The sequence below is a fragment of the Hypomesus nipponensis genome, chromosome 13, assembly GCF_054491055.1.
Source record: "Hypomesus nipponensis isolate SF chromosome 13, ASM5449105v1, whole genome shotgun sequence".
Taxonomy (NCBI): Eukaryota; Metazoa; Chordata; class Actinopteri; order Osmeriformes; family Osmeridae; genus Hypomesus; species Hypomesus nipponensis.
The window spans coordinates 17,548,065-17,574,717 of NC_140373.1; the positions used below are offsets into that span (position 1 = coordinate 17,548,065).

The following is a 26,653-nucleotide window of genomic DNA, read 5'->3' on the forward strand; positions in this document are numbered from 1 at the left end:
TCATTTTCAACATCAGGTTTGTGAACTCCTGTCCTGGATGAAGCAACTCTGGTCAAGTAGTGGTTTGTGCTAGCATTATCGGCGACACTGAATGGTTTAACACCCTGGTCAGACACATTCTATAGTTGCAACTTTCTTAACTAAACTACATGTGAACGATGGGAAAGGTATGTGTAGCAACTATTGGACAACATACTATATATAAACAGGAATAGATTATGAATATACAATTCATAATACTATTAGTTCCCATATTAATAAAAGCTGTTCGACCTGGTACACCCATATACACACTAGGAATCAGGTGTCATCAAGCATGTAGTTTAATACTGTGTTACTTCACATACATTATAAGGAACAGACAAACAGCAGAAATGATCACTTCATTCTCTGAGTACATCAGATGACTGAACATGGAGCTAATCTACTGTCTTACAGGTGTTTAGCAGAGGACCTCTGAGTCTGAGGACCCCTTACGCAGGACAGGGTGGGAAGCTCCTGTACAGTCAAGGGGCAGGACTATGTACAGGGTTACAAAAGATGCCAATTACAAGCTCCTGTTTCAGACAGGTAGTTATATAATACAAGATGCTTCACAATACCTTGACACAGCACAAGATGGATCTGAGGTCCATAAGTAAGAGTAAAAAAAACAATCCTCCCAGTCATAAATACAGGTACGGTGTTACTGGGAGGTGCAAACATAGAACACTGTTGCCATCTCCTGGTTAGATTGCACACCCTCGCTCAGTTCACAGACATTCCAGACAGCAGGGTTAACAGTTTGACCATCAAACTCGGTCAACAATGCACACAATACAGACAGTCTAAGCTACATCTTAAACCCAAGACAGTGCATCTATTGAGTCATTCGCGGATATCAGTACAAAACACAACCAGGATCTAACCACTGCCATCCAATGGCTTTGAGAGAAGAGATTAGTATGCAGAGAAGAACAGAGGACACAGGAAAACATGAGATGAACATCCTTCAGAAGAAACCCTTGACTTGTACCCTATTCAATGATATGTTTGTGTATTTCTCACATCAGCCCGACCAATCCATAATCAGCCAGTGTACAGACTTCCTTAAGCACTTGCCGAACTACGACCTAACTAACTACTGCTACCTAAACCCTAACACACACACACATGATACTGCACATCTTAAAGTCATACTGTACTTCCCCTGGCAGTCACTGATGAGGTCATTATCATCATACTGCATCACTGTGCAGTGAATAGGGCCTTTGAAGAGGCCCTGGAGTTCAGAGATCACGTGAGTATACACTGGACAGTCAGCGTTCAGACAGGTTCACAACAACCTCCACTCCCTTCTCTCCCTCATCCTTCCTCTTCCTCCTCTTGTTCTTCCTCTGAGGAGGCGGTGGTTCTGCTGGCTCGACCTGGATCAGACCAGGATGGGGGGGGCTGTGGCAGTGCCCTTCTCGTGTGTGTTACCGTGATCCTTTTGCGCGTGAGCGTTTTGTTTGAACTCACTGGCAGCGGGTGCATGCGTGCTAGTGTGCGGAGCGTGTGTGTGTTTCTGGTGCTCATGCACAGCTGAGTGATGCATCGTTTTATGCCCGTGTGTGAGGTCATTGTGGGTGTTTATGATGTCATTCTGACTGTGTGTGAGGTCATTGTGGGTGTTTATGATGTCATTCTGACTGTGTGTGAGGTCATTGTGGGTGTTTATGATGTCATTCTGACTGTGTGGGAGGTCATCTTGTGTGTCTGCAAGCTGCTCTGTGTGTGAGAGGTGCTGATGACCCCGGGCGTGTGTGACTGCCGCTGTGTTTGAGTGGTCTTCCAGAACGTCTATGTTCTGCTCTGTGATGTGTGTGTGATCCTCCTGAGTGTGTGTGTGTGTGACCTGGTGGATCCAGCCCCTGAACCTGCTGACCCGGGTGTAGAGGGCTGGAGCTGAGGGCTCGCCACACCCGTAACCCCCGGCAACGGTCCCGGTCAGGACCCAGCGGCCCCCCTCGCCCTGGCACACCAGCCCTCCGCCGCTGTTGCCCTGACAACCATCGCCATGGACACGGCTGGTGTCCGGGGGGCTGCCGGCGCACAGCGTTCCGTGGCTGGAGTAGCCGTCGCCATAGTGCTTCTTACATTGCCACGGTGACAAGAGAGGCACCCAGGATGGCAGGACAGCATCTGATTGAGAGAGGAGACGAGCGAGAGACCACAGAGGGAAAAACAGAAACAGAACTTTTGTGTTTGGAGTTTGGAGTTTCAAAATGCTGTCGTAACAAGTTGAATTCAATACATACATTATTAATTACTGTCTGTAAAAACTACAAACGTTTTGGGGAGGATTTTGAATCAAATGTGCCAGGCAAACTGGCCATTATACAGTATATATAATTTTCCTGAGGAATCAATCTCAATCATGGTTATCTTGAGGAATCTTCTACAGTATGTTAGTACACCAAATAAATATCTTGCAAACCCTAAACATCTCACAGAAACTCATGCTGAAGATGTTTAAACTGCCTACATTGTCATGTGACTGAGTGTTTGCTGCTACCGGCTGGACTGTAGCTTCGGAGACTAGTCTAAACTGAGTTTATGCAACTGGCCCCAGGCCTACCTGCTCCAGTCCAGGCTGTGGTCACCGTGACAATGCAGGAGGAGGGGCTGCTGGCCCCCAGTCTCTCAGGGCTGGGGAGGCAGGCGACGTTTGTGTCGCCGTCCAAACGGACACAGCGACCCTCTGCGCTGGGTAGCTTCAACAGGGCCAGGTCATGACCCCCACTCTCACCTTTGAACTTCCTGTGGACCACCACTTGTTCTGGGCTAACAGTGAGCCCCAAGCCTCCAACACGTACCACATACCTGGAGGGCTCACGGCCGTACCTGAGGGAGAGGAGGTGTGGTCAGAGGAGAGAGAGAGAGAGGGGGAGAGAGAGAGAGAGAGAGAGAGAGAGAGAGGAGAGGAGAGGAGAGGAGAGGAGAGGAGAGGAGAGGAGAGGAGAGGAGAGGAGAGGAGAGGAGAGGAGAGGAGAGGAGAGGAGAAGAGAGGAGAGGAGAGGAGAGGAGAAAGGAGGGGAGACGGGAGGAATCGTACTTGTTGAAGCAATGTGCGGAGGTCAGTGCCCAGCAAGGGGTGATAAGTGTTCCACTACAGAGAGGGGGGCCATCTTGTTTGTCACCCTGCAGCCACACAGACAGCTGCCACGGCATGGAGCTCCTTGGAACAACAAGAGGAAAGATCAGGAGGAGGAGGAGAGATCAGGAGGAGGAAGAGGAGGAGAGATCAGGAGGAGGAGGAGAGATCAGGAGGAGGAGGAGAGATCAGGAGGAAGAGGAGGAGAGATCAGGAACAGGAGGAGGAGGAGGAGAGATCAGGAACAGGAGGAGGAGGAGAGATCAGGAACAGGAGGAAGAGGAGGAGAGATCAGGACACAGAGAAGAAACAATCTTCATCTCAATCTACAGGTTCCACAGAAAATGATGCGCCTTAAACAAAACCCTCACCTGGGAGAGATCTGTCCTCCACCTGTTTGTTCTGGGCTGCTGACCCCCGGAACCTTCCTCTGCCCACAGGTGTCCTGTCCTGGCCTGGGGCCCTCAGAGTCACACCTCACCCCTGCGTCCTCCTGCCGCGCGCAGGCCTGAGAGCGGCCCAGAGACGGACACTCCCCCAGGAAGTCCTCCTGGCCCGTACAGCGGAGCTGGTCCAGGTGGAGAGGACCTTTCCCCCGGCCCTGCCCCCCCAGAACCTCTGCACGCCCTCTGGGGAAGGACAGACGGCTGCGGGGTTCAACAGCTTCCTGGAAGTTTCTCTCACTCCACACATACAATACACCGCTCTACACACACATATACACTCACACATCCCTCTACACACACGTACACACCACTACACTCTGTCTCTCTCTCTCTCTCTCTCTCTCTCTCTCTCTCTCTCTCTCTCTCTCTCTCTCTCTCTCTCTCTCTCTCTCTCTCTGTGTGTTACCTGTAGCCCAGCTGCCTGCAGACCACAGCAGCGTTCAGGTCGTTCCAGCCAGAGTCACAGATGCTGCCCCACTCTCCATGGAGATAGACCTCCACCCGACCTTCTCTGGGGCTGTCTCCGCCCCTGAGACGCAGCAGGGGTCCTGCACACACACACACACACACACCACACACACCACACACACCACACACACCACACACATATAGCACACACACAGTATGTAGGTCATTGTGTGTGTGTCCAGGCAGTGTAGGGACAGAGGTAAATGTCAGCTGTATTGTCATTCTAATCCAGCAGTAGGAACAGCAGAGCACATCCCACCAGGAGCACAGAAACACTCCCACAACCAGCGGACCTCATTCACTATGCTGTCAACACATGACATTTCACCCCTCACTCACACACACTCACACACACTCACACACACTCACTCACACACACTCACTCACTCACTCACTCACTCACTCCCTCCCTCACACACCTGTAGCAGGTGCCAGTGCTGGTAGCTGGTTGGTGTCTGTGCTGGGGTCTCTTCTACAGCGCACACCCACCACCTCACTGTACGAGCAGGTGCTCCGCCCCCAGATGCCATGGCGACAGTCCAGCAGGGACGACTCAGAGCCCTCGCAGTGGACGTCGTCCAATAGGATGATCCCAGTTCCCTCACCAAAGGCCCCGCCCCCCACCACCTCAGCATGCCCCCTACAAGTGACGCAGAGAAACGATAAGCACACTGGGATGAGCTAAGACACACGGCATACAAACCTGCTGCAAAATATTCTATTTTAATTCATCTTATTTTTATTTTTACTGCTGCTGCTTTTTCTACAGGTACACTTGCACTTGGAGATTCATGTTGTTTAATTGTAACTTGCTTAACTACATGCTCTTATGGTTCTTCCCTTTGGCACTTATTTGGGGGTTGTTCACAATGTGTGCTTCTTGTTTTGGCTACCCACAATGCTTTGGGGCTATCTTGTTGTTATTATCAGTGACCTATGCACTTTGTAAAGCTCTCTCTTGGAAGTTGCTTTGGATAAAAGCGTCTGCTAAATGAATAAATATAAATGTAAACCAATAAACACTTGTTAGAAAAATGTGTATCAAGTAGTGCACAGAGTCGATGATTTTATTTATTTGCTTGCGCATGTAGCAGGGAGACAAGTCTGGTCACGGTACAAAGTTATCTGAAAAACTAGTCTTCATGCAAGACCATTTATACAACATTGGTAAGAATTCTCCTCCCCTGCATAGCAGCTGTCTAGCTGATAGTGTATATCCTAAAGTTCTCGCGGGTGTGTGTATGTGCGTCTTGGTGTTTTGCCCTGCTAGGCTTACCAAATGGCATACTGTAAAGATAAGCTTGGCGTTGCCTGAGTTAATTTGGGGGGTTCCTCTTTCTGCACTAAAGGAATGCCGAACACAGTATTTTTTATGCACTATAAAGGTTCCATCCTTCATTTTTCTAACAATACTTTACAAACATGCCTATAGATGTGTTGCGTCAGAAAGCTGGGGTCATGTAGGAGCGTGGGTGGTGGGTGAAGTTGGAGGAGGGTGGTGAGTGGTGGAGTATGGAGGGTGGAGGAGGGAGGGTGGTGGGTGGTGGGTGGAGTATGGAGGGTGGAGGAGGGAGGGTGGTGGAGGAGGGAGGGAGGGTGATGAGTGGTGGAGTATGGAGGGTGGAGGAGGGAGGGTGGTGGAGGAGGGAGGGAGGGTGGTGAGTGGTGGAGTATGGAGGGTGGAGGAGGGAGGGTGGTGGAGGAGGGAAGGAGGGTGATGAGTGGTGGAGTATGGAGGGTGGAGGAGGGAGGGTGGTGGAGGAGGGAGGGAGGGTGGTGAGTGGTGGAGTATGGAGGGTGGAGGGTGGTGGAGGAGGGAGGGAGGGTGGTGAGTGGTGGAGTATGGAGGGTGGAGGAGGGAGGGTGGTGGAGGAGGGAGGGAGGGTGGTGAGTGGTGGAGTATGGAGGGTGGAGGAGGGAGGGTGGTGGAGGAGGGAGGGAGGGTGGTGAGTGGTGGAGTATGGAGGGTGGAGGAGGGAGGGTGGTGGAGGAGGGAGGGAGGGTGGTGAGTGGTGGAGTATGGAGGGTGGAGGAGGGAGGGTGGTGGAGGAGGGAGGGAGGGTGGTGAGTGGTGGAGTATGGAGGGTGGAGGAGGGAGGGTGGTGGAGGAGGGAGGGAGGGTGGTGAGTGGTGGAGTATGGAGGGTGGAGGAGGGAGGGTGGTGGAGGAGGGAGGGAGGGTGGTGAGTGGTGGAGTATGGAGGGTGGAGGAGGGAGGGTGGTGGAGGAGGGAGGGAGGGTGGTGAGTGGTGGAGTATGGAGGGTGGAGGAGGGAGGGTGGTGGAGGAGGGAGGGAGGGTGGTGAGTGGTGGAGTATGGAGGGTGGAGGAGGGAGGGTGGTGAGTGGTGGAGTATGGAGGGTGGTGGAGGAGGGAGAAGGTAGCTAGTGGAGGACCTGTATCCCAGCTGCTGACAGACCACGTGGGCGTGGTCCTGGCTCCAGTGGTGGCCACACACGGAGCCCCAGTCTCCTGAGTGGAGCACCTCCACACGACCCTCCCAGGGGCGCTCTCCTCCCACCAGCCGCACCACGCCGTCTGACACACACGGCACAGCAGCAGCAGTCAGCACGTCTGCGTGTCTGTGTACAGTGTGTGTGTACACAGTGTGTGTGTGTGTGTGTGTGTGTGTGTGTGTGTGTGTGTGTGTGTGTGTGTGTGCGTGTACAGTATGTGTGTGCGTGTGTACAATGTGTGTACAGTGTGTGTGTCACCTGTAAAGGGACTGCAGGACACTCCTGCATCCTCCATATGATCACAGTTGTGCTGCTCCCAGTCGCCATGGATACACTGCTCCAGCGACAGCTCGTTTCCAGTGCACTGTACAGCATCTAGCAGGATGGGTCCCGAGCCTTGGCCAAAGTGAGCCCAGGACCAGGCCTTTGCCACGCCACTACACACACACACACACACACACACACACACACACACACACACACACACACAGACACAGACACACAACACACACCATGAGCACAACCCACAGCTCCCAGTATGTGATGATCAGTACATGACCAGTACATGACCACACACCACAGGATGTCTATTATTTATAAGAAACCATCTCTACACACACACACAGTGAAGGAAGGGCTTTCATTCTCTGCCCACTGGGATCTGAGTTCAAGCTAACTCTGGGGTCATGACTGTGGACCTTGTGTGTGTGCCCCTGTGACTGCGTCACACAGCTCTTTAGACACCTGCTGGGAAACACAAGCACTCCCTACTTGTTCTTAAACACTACTCCTCTTCTGTTTAAATACCGTTAAATTGTTTTATTGTGAAACAATCAGAGGTATGGGTGCCAGGTGTTGTCTTTGATAGGACTAAGCTATTTTAAGCATGGTCACCTATCAGGACCATCACATCAACAGTGGACAATATGATCAGAAAGAGATGAGATCAGACACCATCCGAACACTGTGAAGCACCACCAGCCCCTGTGGGAGAGACTGACCTGAAGCCCAGCTGTCTGCACACCACCTCTGCATCTCTGTCATCCCACTGGTCATCACAGACAGAGCCCCAGCGACCTCCATGGAACACCTCCACGCGGCCCTCAAAGTCCTCATCCCCTCCCACCAGCCTCAAGGGAGGCCCGCTGCCTGGGGGGGAAGCACACCTGGCGTGAGGAAGGGAGAGGGGGACCATCCAGAGGAAAGGCTGAGATGAATCTGAGCGATGGCTTTTCATGTGGACATCTGTGTACACCCTTGACTTTAGTTTCTACTGTTTTGGCTGTCTCTCAATGTCCTACCCTCCTTTGCAAGTCCCTCCTCTCTCTCCATCTTGCTTTCTCTCCCTCTCCTTCTCTATCTGTCTCTCTCCCCCATCTCTCTCCCCTTCACTCTTTCTCTCCTTTCCTTCTCTCTCTCTCCCGCTCACTCTCTTCCTCTCTCTCAGGGACCAGATTTTTTGGTCCCTGGAACGGTAGGAGGTCACAAGGTCACACTGACCTTCCGGAGGCGCGCACACCAGTCCAGCCTCGTTTCCATGGCTGCAGTCGCCGGTGACAAACGTCCTGCCTCGGCACTGACTCAGGGAGGTCTCGTCACCACGGCAACCCAAGCGCTCGTAGTGAAAGAGGCCCGAACCCGAGCCGAACGTGGACGGCTGCACCGGTGTGCCGATCTCACTGAGGGGAGGAATGGGTCACGCACACACAATCTGGAGTCAGAACACAGCGAATGACACCATGACTGACACCACGGGTCCATCCTTCCTAACCACACAGCCAGTCTGCCGGCTCCTGTCCTGTCCCAGCACTCTCACCCCAGGCCCAGCTGTCTACAGACCACGCTGGCATCCCGCTCCGTCCAGTGAGAGCCACACACAGATCCCCACTGGCCGTTCAGATACACCTCCACACGGCCACTTCCAGAGACCCCCCCCACCAGCCGGGCCGCGCCTGACGGGGAAGAAGGCGGGTCCGTTAGCGTCAAACACGAATCACACCTGGACAGGCACACTCTGGAACGGAGCAGGACTGGGGGATGTGTGTTTGAGTGCAGCTGTGTTATATAGCTCAGTGCGTAGCAGTCAAGATTGCTTTGAAAGCCATATGTGTACCTTGGTGACAGTCACAGTAGGCCCAGCCGATGGCTCCGGAGCTCTGTCTGAAGAAGCACCAGGGGTTGGACTCTCTGTCTGGGTTCCTGCAGTAGCTGTGCTCCCCCAGCCCTCGGCCCGGGTACTGGAGGACGTAGTCTGGGAACTCAGTCCACCGCAGACAGGGGGCGCCAGAGTCTGTCTGGGACACAGTGCCGTTGTAGTAGCCCAGCTCTGTGAAGCCCTCTGAACAGGAGAGAGGGGCTGGAGAGGAGAGGGGACCAGGGGGGGGAAAGAGAGGGTTTGGGAGAAGAGGGGATTGAAGGTAAATAATATGTATTCTTGTACTGTGGCTGCACACTTAACACACTTAACACTTAACACTTTCAGCTACTGGCTGCACTATCAGCAATATTGCACTAATGCACTAATTGTACCCCACTTGTCTTTAGGTTAGATAGGTTTATAAGGTTAGTATAAGTTATTATGTGTATTCGAGAGGTTTAGTTTACTGTATTGTATATTGTATATTATTTTGTATATTTCGGAGGTTAATATATTTTAACTTATCATAGATGTAATTCATGTTCCGTGTACTTATATGTTATTTCGTGCCAGGTTGCTTTGTGTTGTCTTGTCCCAAGAATTTCAGTGCCCAGTCTGACCTTGTGTGGTTCTGTGCATCTAAAATACTGAAATTTGCTGTCCATGATTGGTTTGTGTGACTCTCTGTATGGACTGGCTCTGAGGAGGATCTCTAAGGCTGATCTACGTTCAACTGTGGTGTTCCCCTATCTTCCCCTGTCCCTCTGTCTTCTTCACTTTGAAGACTAATCCTTGAACACTCATCAAGCCCTCAAGCCCAGGCAGGCAGCCAAGCAGGCAGCCAAGCAGGCAGGCAGGCAGGCAGAGAAACAGTTGAGTGGCCATTTTGTAGTGTGATTTATGGAAGACAGGATTGGCTAATTAAGAGCAGCGCTATCTCAACGACACACACAGCTTATCTGTCCTGGAGATTTATCAACAATAACCATCCACAGCCATACACAGACATACGCACACGACACACAACCTCACACTACCACATACTCTACTCCCACTCCTTGCAAATGGTTCCAATTTGGAACACAAACATACAGAATTACAAAGAGAAAGAGAGAGAGCGAAGGAGAGAGAGGAGAGAGAGCGAAGGAGAGAGAGGAGAGAGAGCGAAAGAGAGAAGAGAGAAAAACAAAGAGAGAAAGAGAGACAGAGAAAGAGAGAGAGCAGACAGACAGCAGAGACGGAGAGCGGGAAAGGAAGAAAATGGAACATAAAGACAGAGAGAGAGTGGGGCATATTATACAATTGCGACTTCATAGAAAGACTTTGAGAATCTCACACCAAATCAAACAACTGCTAACAAAACAGACAGATTAGCTCTCCAAGAGAGAGCATCTTGCTGCTGCTGGTCCTTTAAGACAGAGAGGCCTGAGAGCAGCTGGGAGATGTCACTTTCCAGAAGTGAAAGTAGAAACCTGAACACAGAAAGCTTTGTCTGTTTCTTTGTGAAAGTTAACTCTTTTCCTGCTCCTAACAGCGTCTCCCTGACAGTCACAGACAGTAGAGAAAGAAGTCATACCAAAGGTGAGAGAAAAATACATTGTAAATGGACTATTTTGTTTTTAAATGTCAACATAAGGCCTGTAACATTCCTGGTCTTAAACCAAGTGTAACATCAGTAGAGCAAGCACCCTACTGAAACATACTTGCTAACTGAAGCCATGATTAGCAGAGGGCTTCACCATATATACACCCAAACCTGCATATGAAAATAGGGACACCGGCTATATGAAAGAAAGGTTGCTTAACCCATACAAATTCAAATTGGACCATCACCGGTTTACTCAATGGCTGCAATAGACCAAGTGTGATGCCTGGACTACTGCATGCACAAACTCTGTAAACCTTGTAAATATACGTAACAACATTAAAATAATTACTAAAATGTAATACATAAAATAAGAAACAAAATCATATCAAACATGATATTAAAAGCTGTTTAAAACTATATTTACATGAACAAAACTTTTTATGTAGTTAAACGGAACTTAGGAATGCTTGGCTGGACCTGATGTTAGTTTCCTCCAGGATCACAATGACTCACAATGACTACGCAAGACTTGGGTTTTAACCATGGTTTAGACATTGTGGGGGTCCAAATGAATACCCTTCCACATAATATTTTTGTTGTTAAGTGCATTGCCTACAATTCTATATTTATATATACAAATGTGCTAATTTACATAGTTTTGAGGACTACATTGACCATTTGAATTCACATCTAAAAGAATAGTGTAATTTCTCAGAGACAGTGCCTGCATTGTGACCACATTTTATCAGAAAAACATCGACTCATGCTTTTATGAGGCTACTTGTTTTATTTGCTTACACATTTAGCTCGGTATCAAGTTACTTACTGTCTGAAAAAAATAGTGTATGCTTGGCTGCTAGTGCAGTTTTCTCCACTTTTAAGATAACCTCAAATCCTCCATTACTTTACCTCCTCTCCAACAAGTTAACTAACATGACTTTCTTTGCTCTCAACTGACTGACGAAAAGGTTTTAGGTAACTATGACAACGCAGAACTACGCAAGGTGGAATCAAACTAAATCACACGTGTATCATTAGTGTATCATTATTATGTCACTTTCCAGAAGTGAAAGTAGAAACCTGAACACAGAAAGCTTTGTCTGTTTCTTTGTGAAAGTTAACTCTTTTCCTGCTCCTAACAGCGTCTCCCTGACAGTCACAGACAGTAGAGAAAGAAGTCATACCAAAGGTGAGAGAAAAATACATTGTAAATGGACTATTTTGTTTTTAAATGTCAACATAAGGCCTGTAACATTCCTGGTCTTAAACCAAGTGTAACATCAGTAGAGCAAACACCCTACTGAAACATACTTGCTAACTGAAGCCATGATTAGCAGAGGGCTTCACCATATATACACCCAAACCTGCATATGAAAATAGGGACACCGGCTCTATGAAAGAAAGGTTGCTTAACCCATACAAATTCAAATTGGACCATCACCGGTTTACTCAATGGCTGCAATAGACCAAGTGTGATGCCTGGACTACTGCATGCACAAACTCTGTAAACCTTGTAAATATATACGTAACAACATTAAAATAATTACTAAAATGTAATACATAAAATAAGAAACAAAATCATATCAAACATGATATTAAAAGCTGTTTAAAACTATATTTACATGAACAAAACTTTTTATGTAGTTAAACGGAACTTAGGAATGCTTGGCTGGACCTGATGTTAGTTTCCTCCAGGATCACAATGACTCACAATGACTACGCAAGACTTGGGTTTTAACCATGGTTTAGACATTGTGGGGGTCCAAATGAATACCCTTCCCCATAATATTTTTGTTGTTAAGTGCATTGCCTACAATTCTATATTTATATATACAAATGTGCTAATTTAGAACATAGTTTTGAGGACTACATTGACCATTTGAATTCACATCTAAAAGAATAGTGTAATTTCTCAGAGACAGTGCCTGCATTGTGACCACATTTTATCAGAAAAACATCGACTCATGCTTTTATGAGGCTACTTGTTTTATTTGCTTACACATTTAGCTCGGTATCAAGTTACTTACTGTCTGAAAAAAATAGCGTATGCTTGGCTGCTAGTGCAGTTTTCTCCACTTTTAAGATAACCTCAAATCCTCCATTACTTTACCTCCTCTCCAACAAGTTAACTAACATGACTTTCTTTGCTCTCAACTGACTGACGAAAAGGTTTTAGGTAACTATGACAACGCAGAACTACGCAAGGTGGAATCAAACTAAATCACACAAGTGTATCATTAGGAGGGGGGATTTACACACTTTCTTAACAAACGGAAATAAATAGAAAATAAATAAAACATAACAAGAAGTCGATCCATGGACAGGGTTCATAAAAGGAGAACATATATTTTACATATTTTCTGCTGTATATTGGGGGGGACAGATAGGTATTTTCTCAATATTGGGGGGGACACGACCCCTCCAAAGAATGCATGGTTACGCCCTTGGCCATAGGGTTGCCACCCATAGACATATATCTATGTTGCCACCCGTCCCTTAAAATACGGAATTGTCCCATATTTGAGAATAAAATAGCACGTCCCGTTTTGAATCAATACAGGATAGGGTTTGTCCCGTATTTTCAAAGTTAATTTCAACTCAGCATCCCATGCAAATCATCCCACCCGCATTCTGTGAAGACCCATCCTATCCTACCCCTGATTGGGTAAAAGGCCTACTCGCTGCCATCATTGGTTTGATCGGTTTGTTTCAGGTTCACGGCCAAAAAGTCAGAGGAGGGCGGGTTTCTTGGCGAAGAGTCGATTTGAAAGAATGGAGGAGGCAGCTCCAGATACCCCCCTGCGTAATAAGAAGTAGGATGAAAGAAAGTAGGCTTGACATGCCTCAATACTGCACACTACTACTTCTGGTCCACTGATAGTGTTGCCAACCGTCCCGATTTGTCCGGGACATCCCGAATTCTGGGTGATTTTGATTTGTCCCGCCAGGGACAGCTCCAGTCCCACATTCCAATCACAGCCTCACCGGACAATTATTATTATAGACTACACTGTAAACGCGCAAAAATTCACGCAAACATTGCTATGGGACATGGTTGTTGCTTGTTGGTGACAGTGTGTGTGAACTGGCCACTGGGGAGGTTATCTTGTGTCCAAATGAGAAACTTGGAATAATTGTCTTCTTGACTATTTCTAAGAACAATACATCCAAGCGAGTACAGTTGTGGTTAGCCAAAATTACACTGAATTAGTAGGTTTATGGTATGACTAATGAAAGCTTGCGATTTCCGTTATTGTTGGTCAGCTATAAGCATGCACGCTCGCACCTGGAAGAAAGTGTCCCTCATTTGGGGTTGAGGAAGTTGGCAACCCTATGTTTACTACCCATCTTAATTTGAATTTTTTTTTAAACAGACAAGTATGTTAAATTAGGGTTTGAAATCATGAGAAAATCAGCTGTCTTCTCTGCTTTAGACTCGGGGGGCGTGTTGCCTGAAGGAGCTGAAGCCCCCCCCCCCCTGAATTTATTGAATTTAGCAACAACAGCAACACTAGCTAAATCAATTGCAGATATCAGAACAGCCATACCTGCAGTCTCTGAGTGTTTTATGCGTTAATTACTTTGTCTTTGCATCAGACCAGCTGAGTAACAGAATTCAACCGTCTGTGATCTGACGTAGATCAGTCGCTGTGACGTAGATCAGTCGCTGTGACATAGATCAGTCGGGTTTTGGCTCCACCTATACAAAACCTGAGCTGAAACTGTTCAACAGTCTAACTCCACATTTCAATGCAAAAAAGTTTTCGCGCTTTGCACACGCTTTCAGGAACTTAGTTCACAGGTAGCCTATATAATGTCCCGAGAAGCAAATCATGTAATTTGCTTTATAGGATCTTTAAGACGTTCAAAACGGCTGTCTTCAGACGGTAATTTCTGTTATCTAAACGCGATCGCTAAATTACTAAATGTTTTGATACATTGCACATATTAGCACATAGGCCTATGTATAGCCTATATGACAGCTCCCTCAATGACACGGCATGATTGACATGAACGATAGGTTGAAGTAGGCTCCTTTTTATAGACCTTAACTTTATTGATAAAAAAAACATACACCCTTTATTACATTTAAGTAGACTTTTTCGACATTGTTTTACTATTAACCGATATATGAACCAATACCCGTTTACATGCTTTTTGTGCCGGGAATATGAAGATATGCATGGATTTAGGTTCGTTTTGTAGGCTAGACTTACTGTTATTTATTTATGCAATATAAAGTTTTATATATATTCAATGTGGTTACAGCAGAAATGCACAACATTTGCCATAATTTGGTTTGTGTCAAAATGTGTCAGAATTTGGAAAAATGTGCTGCAAATACAGTGTTCTGTATAGTGCAGGTGTAGATTTGGAGAATGCATACATTCAATAATCATTCAATGCATTTTGTGTGAAAGCAATGAACAAAATATGATTCACAGTAGGTTTGCCTTTTTTTCAGATATCATTGTTCATCATTGTTTAATAAACACATTATATGTTTTAGTTCTAAGTTGGTTTTCTCTAAATGTTATATTTTTGACTGATAATGAGATTATATAGGCTACATGTATAGTCTATATGGCATCACGCCAGAAACTCCGTGGTGAATCATCGTCTCTCAGCTGTGATATTTCTTTGAAGTTTTCTCCTACTTCAGTTCTGATATCTTGATGTCTAAATGGCCACGGCACTCTGACCTTTTGGTTGACACCCTAATTTCACTCAATAGGAGCTTATAGGGCGTGTCCATAGCCAACGAGAGACCGCTTTGAAAGGAACCCCCCCCCCCCCCCCCACTCTTTCCATCGTGGAAAGATCGAGCCAATTACAACCGATTATTTGGATAACTTGTACGTAGTATAGCCAATGAAATTCTGAAAACCGCTTTAGACGGAAGTTTCAAAGCTGCTTATAAGAAGACCATTCGTATTTACCCCAGGTTTTGTGCGTCGGTGCGTGGAAGGTAAATAAGTGTAGTTTTGGTCGCTGTTGAGACCTTTGGAACTCGAATTATGGCAAAGTGGACTGGCAAAGTGGAAAGCGACCAGTCTGAAGATGATGTATCCGAAATAAATACTGATGGATCAGATCCAGATTACGAGGCAGAGGAAATGTCCAGAAACATTGCTCTCCACAAGTAAGTAGCCTATTTCCCATAATTATCTATCTAATAATCTAATAATGTATGTCCCGCATAAATACGCTTTGGAATTATGAATACGTATTTTGTAGATTACCCTTTGACGTGAGTCTGTTGAACTATTGGTGTATTTTAAACAGGCGGTGTTTGTATTTGAGCGTGTGTAAAGCCCAATGTTTTGGGTTAATATATATTGCCAAAGGGTACTGTATTTACAGTATATATACACATTTTAACACACGAAAACATAAATTCTATATATATTTTGTGTGTGTGTGTCTTGTAGTGTTCCTGCTGACCTTTGGGGGAAGTGTGTGTTTGTTTCATTGCGTGAACTGAGTTGTGAGGCAGCGAGTTGTAAAAAGTTAGAATTCAAAAAATATGGAAATGTTTTGTCTGGCTTTATAAATGACAAATGTCTTTATTTTGTTCCTTTTTTATAGGCTTGTTGAGGAATCGGAAATCGATTGGGAGCAGGATTGTTGTGCACCCCTCTGCAAGTATTCAGATGAAGAGGAGAAGCAGGAGCAAGGCAGCACCTTGTCAAGAGGATGGGGGAGGGGCGGCAGTCAATCTGGAGTGTTTACAAGCACACCTGAAGAGAGATGGAATGATGTTGACGTTCCAGACATAACACCACCACAGCCTACCTTCGCACCTACCAACCCACCTGGACCCCAGCTCGACCAAACAGCTACCTACACAGTCCTGGAGCTTTTCCAACTTTTTTTTACTAACGCTGTTTTACAAACAATCATTCAAAACACCAATGACTTTGGCTCAACTCACCAATCAACACCAAGTAAACCATGGATTGATTTGACATTGCAGGACATGTTTTCATACCTGTCTGCGATCATCTACATGGGACTAGTAAAATGCTCTGCATTGACTGATTACTGGCGAGGGGGCAAACTGTACAACTTCCCGTTCACAAAACAGTTAATGACCGGTAAGAAGTTCTTCTTAATCTCCCGGGCCCTTCGCCTCAGTAGCATGGCGGACAGTGAGGCTAACAAGCAGAAGAGTGGCACAGAAGCCTTTGATTGTCTTAGCAAAATCAAGCCACTTTACCATGAGATGAGAGAGGCCTGCAAAAGGAACTACCACCCTGACCAGGAGATTGCCATCGATGCTCGAACGGTCCACATTGGGGGCAAACAGCATCTGAAAAATGAGCCCGTTCGTGGGGGGTATAAAGTCTTCGTCCTGGTGGACTCCAAGAGCGGCTACATGTGGGACTTTTTTGTGTACGAGGGAAAGCTCCAGGGAAGCAGTGGCTTGGGGCTCGGTTATGAGTCAGTCATGAAGCTAGTTGACACACCGTTGCTGGGCAACGGATACAAGCTCTTTGTTGACCATCTTTACTCGAGTCCTGCCCTTTTCCTCGTCCTCCTTCATAAGAAGATCTGGGCATGCGGACCCATCCTTACCGAGAGAAGTGGATGCCCGAAAAAGAAAGTAAACAGTGTGGACTCTGAATGTGCTAGCGGCAGCATACGCTGGATCAGGAACGACTCCCTCCTCTTTGTCCAGTGGCAAGACACAAAGCACGTCTACCTGTGTTCAACGTTCCACACTGCGCATGCACAGGACACAGTGCAGAGGAGGGTCAAAGGAGCAGATCAGCGCTGGGTACTGAAAGACATCCCAGTTCCTCCAGCAGTGAAGGAGTACAACCAGTGCATGCGTGGAGTAGCCCTTTCTGACACCCTGATGGGGAACTATAATCTAAATCGCAAGACCCACAGCTGGTACAAGGCCTTCTTCCATTATTTCCTGGACATCGCGATGGTGAACGCCTTCCTCCTCCACACAGACATTGCAACAAGTGAAGGACGGGTACCTCTGACCCAGAAGGCCTTCAGAGAGACTCTTGCTGAGGAGCTGGCGAAGGTGGGGTGTCACACAGGGCGTGCAAAGGTGTCTTCTGCTCCACCTATAGCACATCACAGGCTAGTGCATATCAGTGGAGACAGCACGGCTGGTCGGCTGAAGTGCAGGCACTGTGGTGCCAAGACGCCAGTGAAGTGCTCCAGCTGTGATATGGCCTTGTGCTTTGTCCCCAAACGTGACTGCTACAATGACTGGCATGCTGCCAGGGACATCAAATAGTTTGCACATATTTTGTGAAAAAATGGATGTAAATAGTTTGAGTATAATGGTGTTGGGCTGAATTTGGGGGTACCTAATTAATGGCCCATAGTGGATATCCAGACTTAGCATTTTCTTTCAAATGCTAAGAGAGGGTGGGGGGAGTTCCCTCCTCCTCTGTGGAAACCATTGTTCCCAGCAGACTATCACCTTGGAGTACGACTCCTTAGAGGGGATTACATCAGTTGGAGAGGAAGAGGAATTGATGAAGACTCTGAAATGGTCATTAAAAGCTGTTTTTCTGTAAATACTGTTTTGAACAGCTATTAAGATCATGTTTTTTTTTCTTTTTATGCATCTCATTTTTTGTGATGTACAGAGCGTATTTAATTGTTTTACAGAGCTTGTGCATGCAGAAGTCCAAAATGTGTATGCATATTTCTCTTGTCTTCCAAAGGCATCACATTTGGTCTGCTATGGCCACTGAGTAATGGTAATGGTCCAATTTGTTATGCTTTCAGGCTTCCCCTTTGTTGAAGCCTATCTGGTTAGACCTGTGGGTTCTGTATTTTAGACAATCATCTTTAACTTATTTGAGGCTGTTCTCCCATGCATAGGAGTGTAGACCCTTCCAGTTTTGTTTACTATACTAACTCCAGTGAGTAAGGCTCCCAGTTTTATGTACTGTAGCTGCCTTTGCTAATGATTACTCTGGAGGTATGTTTCTGTATTGATTGTTTCATGATTATTGTTTAGTGATTATCATATTATTTAGATAATAAACTCTAATTTTGCATACAAAGCTACTGGTTCTCCTTGTATGCATCTCTCACACTAAGGTGGTGAATACTTTGAGCTAGTTGGATTGACACGGCTATTAACTGTTCATGTCATGTATGCTTTTGAAGCAGGTCCAACTGAAGGCGTCTGAGACACTTACAATAGGGCTGGCCATGCTCTGGAGCTTTACTGGAGCTTCACTGGAGCCTCTGGGGGTGTTTGCATACTGGGACGGTGGATCAACTCCATATCCATAGTAGAGACAAACAGTTTGAGCTAACATGCTACATTGAGCATGTATGTGTACTAAGCTGTACTTCAAGGTAATGACTCCGATTTATAGTCATCTGCAGGCATCTGTGTATGCAAAACAAAATTCAGGCGGATAGAATTTTGTTCAGACTTCTTTTACTCAAAACCACCAGCACTTACAGGGACATTTCAGAGTGTCATCTTTTCAAAAGAGACCAAAACCATGCATTTACTCCAAATTATTCAAGAACAGCTTTCAATTTACCATTGCTGGCAAAGGTGTGCCTTGAGTGGGCATTTGTGGCTAATTACAAGATACCTAACAGGTTCACATGCTAAACGGGTGAAACTGTATCAATGAAGCATGAGTAAAGGAACATGTATTGATGTGTGAATGAGTGGTCTATTGTATCTTTCAAACCAATATCAGTGGAGGTCCAAATCTACAACTCTAACATACCCTGACAGTGAGACAGGTTTGATAAAGTGAATGATTTAGCAATGGGATTTGTGTTTCCTCTCTCCTACTGTGTCCCCTGCTCTAAGTCTGCCTTCCCTATCTACGGCTGTTCCCAATTCCCTTGGAGATAGGAGCTCACTGGCTGCCTGAAGCCCAAATGTGTCCCCTCTGCTGGCAAGGTGTGATGACCTACTTGGCCAGCGTAATCAGAGAACCGGATCTAGGACCTAAAATGTTTGCTGGTTTTTAATGAGACTTGATGAAAGTCGTCAGTACCGTGTCCTAACCCATGTTTTATTAACACAGTGCTGCTTTTATGTAACCCTGTTTGCTACTGGCATAATATTCCTCTAAAACATTGCTCCTTTCCTAGTGGAGAGGGTGGATGTGTCCACTGAGTATTTACTGCCTGTTCTCCATGGGCCCCAAAAAGGATCTGAACATGGAAACCACATGAATCACAATGTTTTCCTCTGCACATGATCTGTTTTGGACGTACCTTCGCTCTATAGGAATTGTCTGAATTAGTCATTTATTAAACTGAATTCTCTTTTCCCTCAGCTGATTGTTTCCAGTATATCAATCATTAACCAGAGTTCCTTCTCAACTGTGCCTTGTGTTGTGGAAGGACGCAGAGCACATGATTGGGGCACAAAACAAAGGTAAATGTGCCTGGCTATATTGTCTTTCCATTTCTCCCGAAGATCTTTCCTCTCTTTCCACTCCTCTTTACTGTTTCTGCCTGAGGAATCATGACAATAAAGCAGGATCTATGTTGTTGGGAAACTCACCACCACTTCTACGTTCTGTTTTCAGATTACACAAGTTGCTTTTATACTCTGAAATCATCCCCTCATGGCATCATCCAGCAGTTTCCTATCTGAGGAGCAGTTCCAGTGCTCTATCTGTCTGGAGGTGTTTACTGAGCCAGTCTCTACTCCGTGTGGACACAACTTCTGCAAGGCGTGTATCGGTAGATACTGGAACAACTCTTGTCACTATATGTGTCCACTGTGTATAGAGACATTTGATGCAAAGCCTGAGCTCAAAACCAACACAACACTCAAAGAGATTGCAGATCATTTTCGAGCCATGACGGTAAGAGACAGAGACGCATCCACTGCCAAACCAGGAGAGGTGGTCTGTGATGTCTGCACTGGCAGGAAGCTCAAGGCTTTCAAGTCCTGCCTGGAGTGTCTGACCTCCTACTGTGAGACTCACCTGGAGCCTCACCAGCTAGCCCCGGCCCTGAGGAGACACAAGCTGCTGGAACCCGTGGGGAGCCTGGAGGACAGGGCGTGTGGCCAGCACAACAAGCTCCTGGAGCTGTTCTGTAAGACTGATCAGATCTGGGTGTGTCAGACTTGCATCGCGACAGACCACAAGAATCACCACGTGGTGATGCTGGAGGAAGAGTGTGGGGAAAGGAATGCTGAGCTGAGGAAGATGATCCTGGAAAGACTCCAGAAGGTCCAAGAGATCAAACATTCAGTAGAGCTCAGTCAGAGAAACACAGAGAGAGAGATGGCAGACTGCAACAGGGTCCTGATGGATCTGATGAGTTCCCTTGAAGGTTGTCGGGCTGCACTCACTGAGATGATTGAGGAGAAGCAGAGAGCAACGAAGCAACAGGCTGAAGGGTTTATTGAAGAGCTGCAGGAGGAGATCTCTGAGCTGCAGAGACGAGCCACTGAACTGGAGCAGCTGTCACACACCAACCTCCACCTCCTCCAGAGCTCTCCACCCCTCTGCCCCCCCACACTCGGCAAGGACTGGTCAGGTGTCAGCATCCACCTGGGTTTGGGGAAATTCAGGAGAGCTCAAAGGAGCTCTGTAGCTCAACTGGAGGAGGCTGCTAAAAGAGCCTTTTCTGAGCTTGAGGAACTCACCAACACGAAGGAAGGGATGCCTGACTTGAAGGCATTGCAGCAGCATGCAGTGGATGTGACTCTGGACATTGATACAGCACATCCTATACTCGCCCTGTCCAGGGACAGGAAACAGGTGAAGTATAATGGCTTGAGTAATTTTCTTCCTGACAACCCAAAGCGGTTTCAAAGCTTGTTGGCTGTCCTGGGGAACAAAGGCTTCCACAAAGGGAAGTTCTACTTTGAGGTGAACGTTACTGACAAGCTTGAATGGTCACTAGGGGTGGCCAGTCATTCCATCACTAGAAAGAAACCCTCAGCCGGTAGACCTGAGGACGGAGTCTGGGCTCTAACGTTTCAAGTGAACAAGTTTGTAGTGTTGAACCCCCGTCCAGAACACATACACCCGAGAGAGAAGGTGGAGAAGGTGGGGGTGTTAGTGCATTATGAGGCAGGTCAGGTGTCCTTCTATGATGTGAAAAACGGATGGCTCATCTACTCCTACTCTGGCACGACCTTCACTGAGACACTCTACCCATACTTGAATCCATGTGACAATGAGTTTGGCCCCAACACAGAACCCTTGGTCATCTGTCCAGTCGAACACGAACAAATGTCTTTTGATTATTCTGATTAAAATAATTGTTCCTAAAAAAAAATATATTTACGGTATACAGTTTGATTATAATGTGAGCTTTGAGTTTAAGTAAGTCTACAAATACAATTGAATACAATGTAATGAAATCCAATGTAATGATGTTGAGTTTGGACCATAGGATTCATCAGGTGGATGACTAATGTTTCTGTTTCATATTGTGGTGTTATGACCAAACTGCAAAGGGTCCACTGCTGCTCATATACTTTTAAAGGAAAAAGTTATATCAATTTAAGCTGATTTGTTGAATAATATGGTGGACGATTTATTGGTATCAAAAGTAAATCATTGTTTAACCGGTCACCCAGAGACTTCAGCCACACACATCCAGCACCAGTAGGGTTTGTGTAATCACAAACTAAATCACCATGAACGTACCAATGAATTGTCTCCGATAACAGATATACTGTAGTTAAGTGGTTAGAGCAATTGACTGCAGATAGAGTTCAAATCCCTGCATACTTAATATATTTATGGACAAATCTGCTGAGTTAATTAAACAAATGACATTACTTTTATTAAACGTTCTCAAGAACAAACCTTTTTTTCCCTCGTTTTTTTTCTTCCAACATTAAAATCTTAGTATTCCAGAAGAAGCGGTTCACGAGTGTTCTATCAAATGTTTTGACGTTGCCTTTGCTGTGTGTCTCTTAAAGGAAAGGAGGGACAGCCCCAGCAGCAGACATTGTATCATCATTAACTCCAAACACCAGCCTAGATTTTCACTCACAAAAATGTAATAGCTGAGACAACCCTCATTGCCACAACAACCTACTCTTCCTATCGCCATGGGAACACAGTCTCTCTGCTCCCATAATCCATTTCCCCGCCACAATGAGTGTTTGACATGGTTCACAAGCCATTCTTCATGGGGGGTGGGGGTGTGTGGCAGCTACAGCTAAATACATTCACAAGCACAAACACACACACACGTTATTGTCGTTTCAGTTATCGTTCATTTATTACGTTATGTTCAATCAAACCAAATATTTTATATCTGATCTTTGTCTTGCACATTTCAAGTTATACAGAAAATGTGCTATGACAGGCTAGAAATGTGTGTGTGTGTGTGTATGTATGTATTGAGGGGTATTTTAGGCCATGCAGGAAGAAAGAAAGATGATGACTTGGCTGGTTCTCAGCAGAGAGAATGATGTGCCCCACCCCCATCAGACAGGGATATGGTAGAGAGCAGGGGGAGGCAGGGAGGAGGGGGGATACAGGGAAGACAGCTTGTTGGGAACAGGAGAAGGGAAGCAGTAGAGGGTGTGAATGGAGAAGGAGGACAGATGGAAGGGAGTGACTCTGAGTGAGGAAAGATTGAGGGATGGAAGGATGGAGAGGAGGGTGTACAGTATAAACCAATGATAAGATAAATACTGAGAGAGAATGGAAAGACTAGTGATTTGGGAGAGAGATTGTACCAGAAAGAACGACAGCCTACCTGAGCTCTGCACCTCGTTTACATAGCTGTCATCAGACACCACCTGCAGGATAGGGAGACAGGTCAGAGACCAGGCCTGAATCACACACACACTTATAGCAAATACACACGTTTTGCAATTACACACACACATACACACGCAAACAAAGGGTGTGACACAACATACACAGCCTGCATCTATACACTGCTTCAGATAACTTTTGCTTTAAGGAATAATTATATTTCATTGAACTGAATAGGGAAAAAATGGCATCGATTGATAGCAGATACAGGCAGAATGGCATACACAGACAGACATTTGCACTGAAGCCAAGGAACCAGATTATTTCAGATGGCATTTGACAGCACGCTGTATGTTACAGAGTTTTAGTCACATAAATCAGGTCAGATTACTCCACACTGAACAGTCTGACAGAGGACAGGAGAGGACAGGAGAGGACAGGAGAGGAGAGGACAGGAGAGGACAGGAGAGGACAGGAGAGGACAGGAGAGGACAGGAGAGGACAGGAGAGGAGAGGACAGGAGAGGACAGGAGAGGACAGGAGAGGACAGGAGAGGAGAGGAGAGGAGAGGAGAGGACAGGAGAGGAGAGGACAGGAGAGGACAGGAGAGGACAGGAGAGGAGAGGACAGGAGAGGACAGGAGAGGAGAGGAGAGGAGAGGACAGGAGAGGACAGGAGAGGAGAGGACAGGAGAGGACAGGAGAGGACAGGAGAGGACAGGAGAGGACAGGAGAGGAGAGGACAGGAGAGGACAGGAGAGGACAAGAGAGGACAGGAGAGGAGAGGACAGGAGAGGACAGGAGAGGACAGGAGAGGACAGGAGAGGACAGGAGAGGAGAGGACAGGAGAGGAGAGGACAGGAGAGGACAGGAGAGGACAGGAGAGGACAGGAGAGGACAGGAGAGGACAGGAGAGGAGAGGACAGAGGTTCATAACTAAAATCGGAATTCTTAACCTATGAAATCTTAAGGATTCTTAATTCTTAATATTTTTAATCCTAACTTAAAACAATGTATTTGCTCTTGCTACGTGTGTGAGTGTATGTGCTACACACACCTCTCCCTGATGTCTCACCCAGGCTAATCATATTACCTTGGGAACAGCGATCTCTGATACCTAACATGAGTGCTGATATCTCCACTCATGTCAATCACATGGGCTGGTTACAGAACTAATTGAACGTGACGCTCTGCCAGCTGAGTCCAGCATGGCTGTACCACACAGACAAAAACAAAGCTGCACGAAACACACATCTGTGCACTGTTCACCAGTCCAGTATTACACACACACACATTTCAACATGGCTTCAGCTCTGGTACTGGGACCATGGCTCTACCCTGTCTGAGCTCCCTGCTCGGCTTGCTGATGAAGTGATCATTTTCTGACTGCCCCGCTTAGAGTGGTTATTTTTGGTTTTTATAGTTCTCTCATCTCACTTCTGTCTTCTCATGCTTTGTCGTGCTATCCTGTCTCACCTCTCTGGTTTTGTGTTTATGAATGCTATGCTATCTCACCTCTGTGGTGTTGTGTTTGAGTGCTATCCTGTCTCACCTCTGGTGTTGTGTTTGAGTGCTATCCTGTCTCACCTCTGGTGTTGTGTTTGAGTGCTATCCTGTCTCACCTCTGGTGTTGTGTTTGAGTGCTATCCTGTCTCACCTCTCTGGTGTTGTGTTTGAGTGCTATCCTGTCTCACCTCTCTGGTGTTGTGTTTGAGTGCTATCCTGTCTCACCTCTGGTGTTGTGTTTGAGTGCTATCCTGTCTCACCTCTCTGGTGTTGTGTTTGAGTGCTATCCTGTCTCACCTCTGTGGTGTTGTGTTTGAGTGCTATCCTGTCTCACCTCTGGTGTTGTGTTTGAGTGCTATCCTGTCTCCCCTCTGGTGTTGTGTTTGAGTGCTATCCTGTCTCACCTCTCTGGTGTTGTGTTTGAGTGCTATCCTGTCTCACCTCTCTGGTGTTGTGTTTGAGTGCTATCCTGTCTCACCTCTGGTGTTGTGTTTGAGTGCTATCCTGTCTCACCTCTGGTGTTGTGTTTGAGTGCTATCCTGTCTCACCTCTCTGGTGTTGTGTTTGAGTGCTATCCCGTCTCACCTCTCTGGTGTTGTGTTTGAGTGCTATCCTGTCTCACCTCTCTCCCTCTAGGGCTCCCCTGATCCCATTCATATTGTATCCACCACAGCAGTGGCTGCATCAAATGCCTTCTGAGACAATTAATGCATGATTATTCCAATCTGCCATGATTACCTAACTTGAATATAATTAATGAAAGTACTGTATATACAATTATAGGTTATCATACAATAACTATTGGACAAAGAACACTAGACGGATGGGAAACACCCACCTAACATACTGTGTATCTAGCTGTTTTTTGTGTTTTAGGTTAATAGAATGTAGGGCAAAATTTAGTTGTGTAGGCTACACACCCAATCTGAATTCTCATATCATAGACAATTGATTATTAGATAATAATTAAATGAATAAACCACATAAGCGTATGTTTGAGGGTGCCTGGTTGTTGATGTTAAATTGCTGCGACAAAGGGCAATAGCCCGTGATAGCATTCATTCACGCGCCACCGGGGGCGAACGGGTGAACGACTGGATCTTATCATGATAGCCCGCCATAAGGGATACCATGCGCCTGGGTGTGTAGGCTATGTGCGCGAGTGTGTTAATGCTCTATTAGACAATGCGAGAAATGAAATTGTGCGAAATAAGAAAAACAACAATATAGCAATGGTAATTCACAATGTTATTCTTATTCTATACAATGAGTTTACATTAACATTTTAAAGCAAAAGAAAAAACGCTTTTTTTGAGAGCGTCATGTCAAGACCACGCGCACCCACACTAATGCTCGAACGTAATCCCATCACCAGAAGGTGGAACATCAAGGTTATGCATTGATAAAAGGCTGCTTTAGTGACCCATTAAAGCTCACCTTATACCCTTGAACTGGACTAAATGACAATCTGCAGCAGACAGGAGTGAGCCCCTACAAGGGACGCATTTATAAAACATGCCAGATATTACAATAATTGTTCTCCGATAACATACCTCTGCCAACACTGGTAGCCAGAGGCAGCTGACGCCGATAAGAAGCAAGATTTCTCGGCCAGTTACATCCATCCTGCCCGATGTGTCAGTGTCATAGCCTGAAAACCCACCACACCTTTCCCATTTCTGTCACAATTTCCCAGTGAGGTGAACCGTTCTCTGGCCAGCCTGGGAACAGTGGGCGTACAAAGGGGCGTTTAAAGCGCAGAAAATACGCACAGCACACGCGCACAAACTCCTGCCCCCCTCTCTCACACACATACTGTATATAGGCTACACACACACACATACACACAGCCATGTGACGGACCCACTTTGGATGACCGAGCCATATATTCACGCACGGACTATTAGACTTTCCAAAGGAAAAGATACCATGCAGTCTACTTAGCTACTAAAACATCTGGTTGTGAAAACCTCTGTATGCCTGTATGCCATAATATTGCCTATCTATGTTAGAGAAAATAGCCTACCCTTATTTCTGAAATGAAGCCAACTTGCTAGCCAAGCTAACATTGCGCTCAACTGAGATACCCCAAGCCTAAAACACATAGGTGGGGCATGTTACTGAATATATCATTTGTATCGTATTGTAGAAACAAATTTATAATGATTAAACGGCCACACAGCCGTCCAATAGGTAACGCTCTGGGGGTTTGATATTTGCCTCTCAACCTTTGTCTCGT

The 26,653-nt window shown here is 46.3% G+C and overlaps 2 protein-coding genes across 3 annotated transcripts; one reads left to right on the forward strand and one right to left on the reverse strand.

Moving 5' to 3' along the window:
* Positions 1-1,344: 1,344 nt before the first annotated feature.
* On the reverse strand, positions 1,345-26,096 carry LOC146260489 (neurotrypsin; the record flags this gene model as incomplete). Its single annotated transcript, XM_084670547.1, has 16 exons — positions 1,345-1,406; positions 1,630-1,714; positions 1,841-2,163; positions 2,600-2,865; positions 3,077-3,199; positions 3,487-3,744; positions 3,968-4,109; positions 4,449-4,669; positions 6,424-6,565; positions 6,742-6,920; positions 7,485-7,632; positions 7,984-8,162; positions 8,300-8,435; positions 8,597-8,839; positions 22,908-22,950; positions 25,968-26,096. Coding segments are annotated over 16 exons (2,679 nt in total), but the record flags the coding sequence as incomplete, so codon positions are not given.
* Positions 10,085-22,009, forward strand: LOC146260490 (E3 ubiquitin-protein ligase TRIM39-like). 2 transcript variants are annotated; one of them, XM_084670577.1, is made up of 4 exons: positions 10,085-10,201; positions 11,351-11,397; positions 19,502-19,602; positions 19,757-22,009. In XM_084670577.1, the coding sequence occupies exon 4, from the start codon at positions 19,796-19,798 to the stop codon at positions 21,443-21,445; it is 1,650 nt and encodes a 549-aa protein (XP_084526703.1). In that variant the 5' UTR covers positions 10,085-10,201; positions 11,351-11,397; positions 19,502-19,602; positions 19,757-19,795; the 3' UTR covers positions 21,446-22,009. The 2 variants fall into 2 exon arrangements, with proteins under 2 accessions (XP_084526703.1, XP_084526704.1); XM_084670578.1 differs by lacking the exons at positions 10,085-10,201; positions 11,351-11,397 and having other exon boundaries at positions 18,855-19,602.
* Positions 26,097-26,653: the final 557 nt, after the last annotated feature.

Excerpts from the sequence above, each read along its gene's own strand:
- LOC146260490 (XM_084670577.1), top strand. The coding sequence starts at position 19,796 with ATGGCATCATCCAGCAGTTTCCTATCTGAGGAGCAGTTCCAGTGCTCT.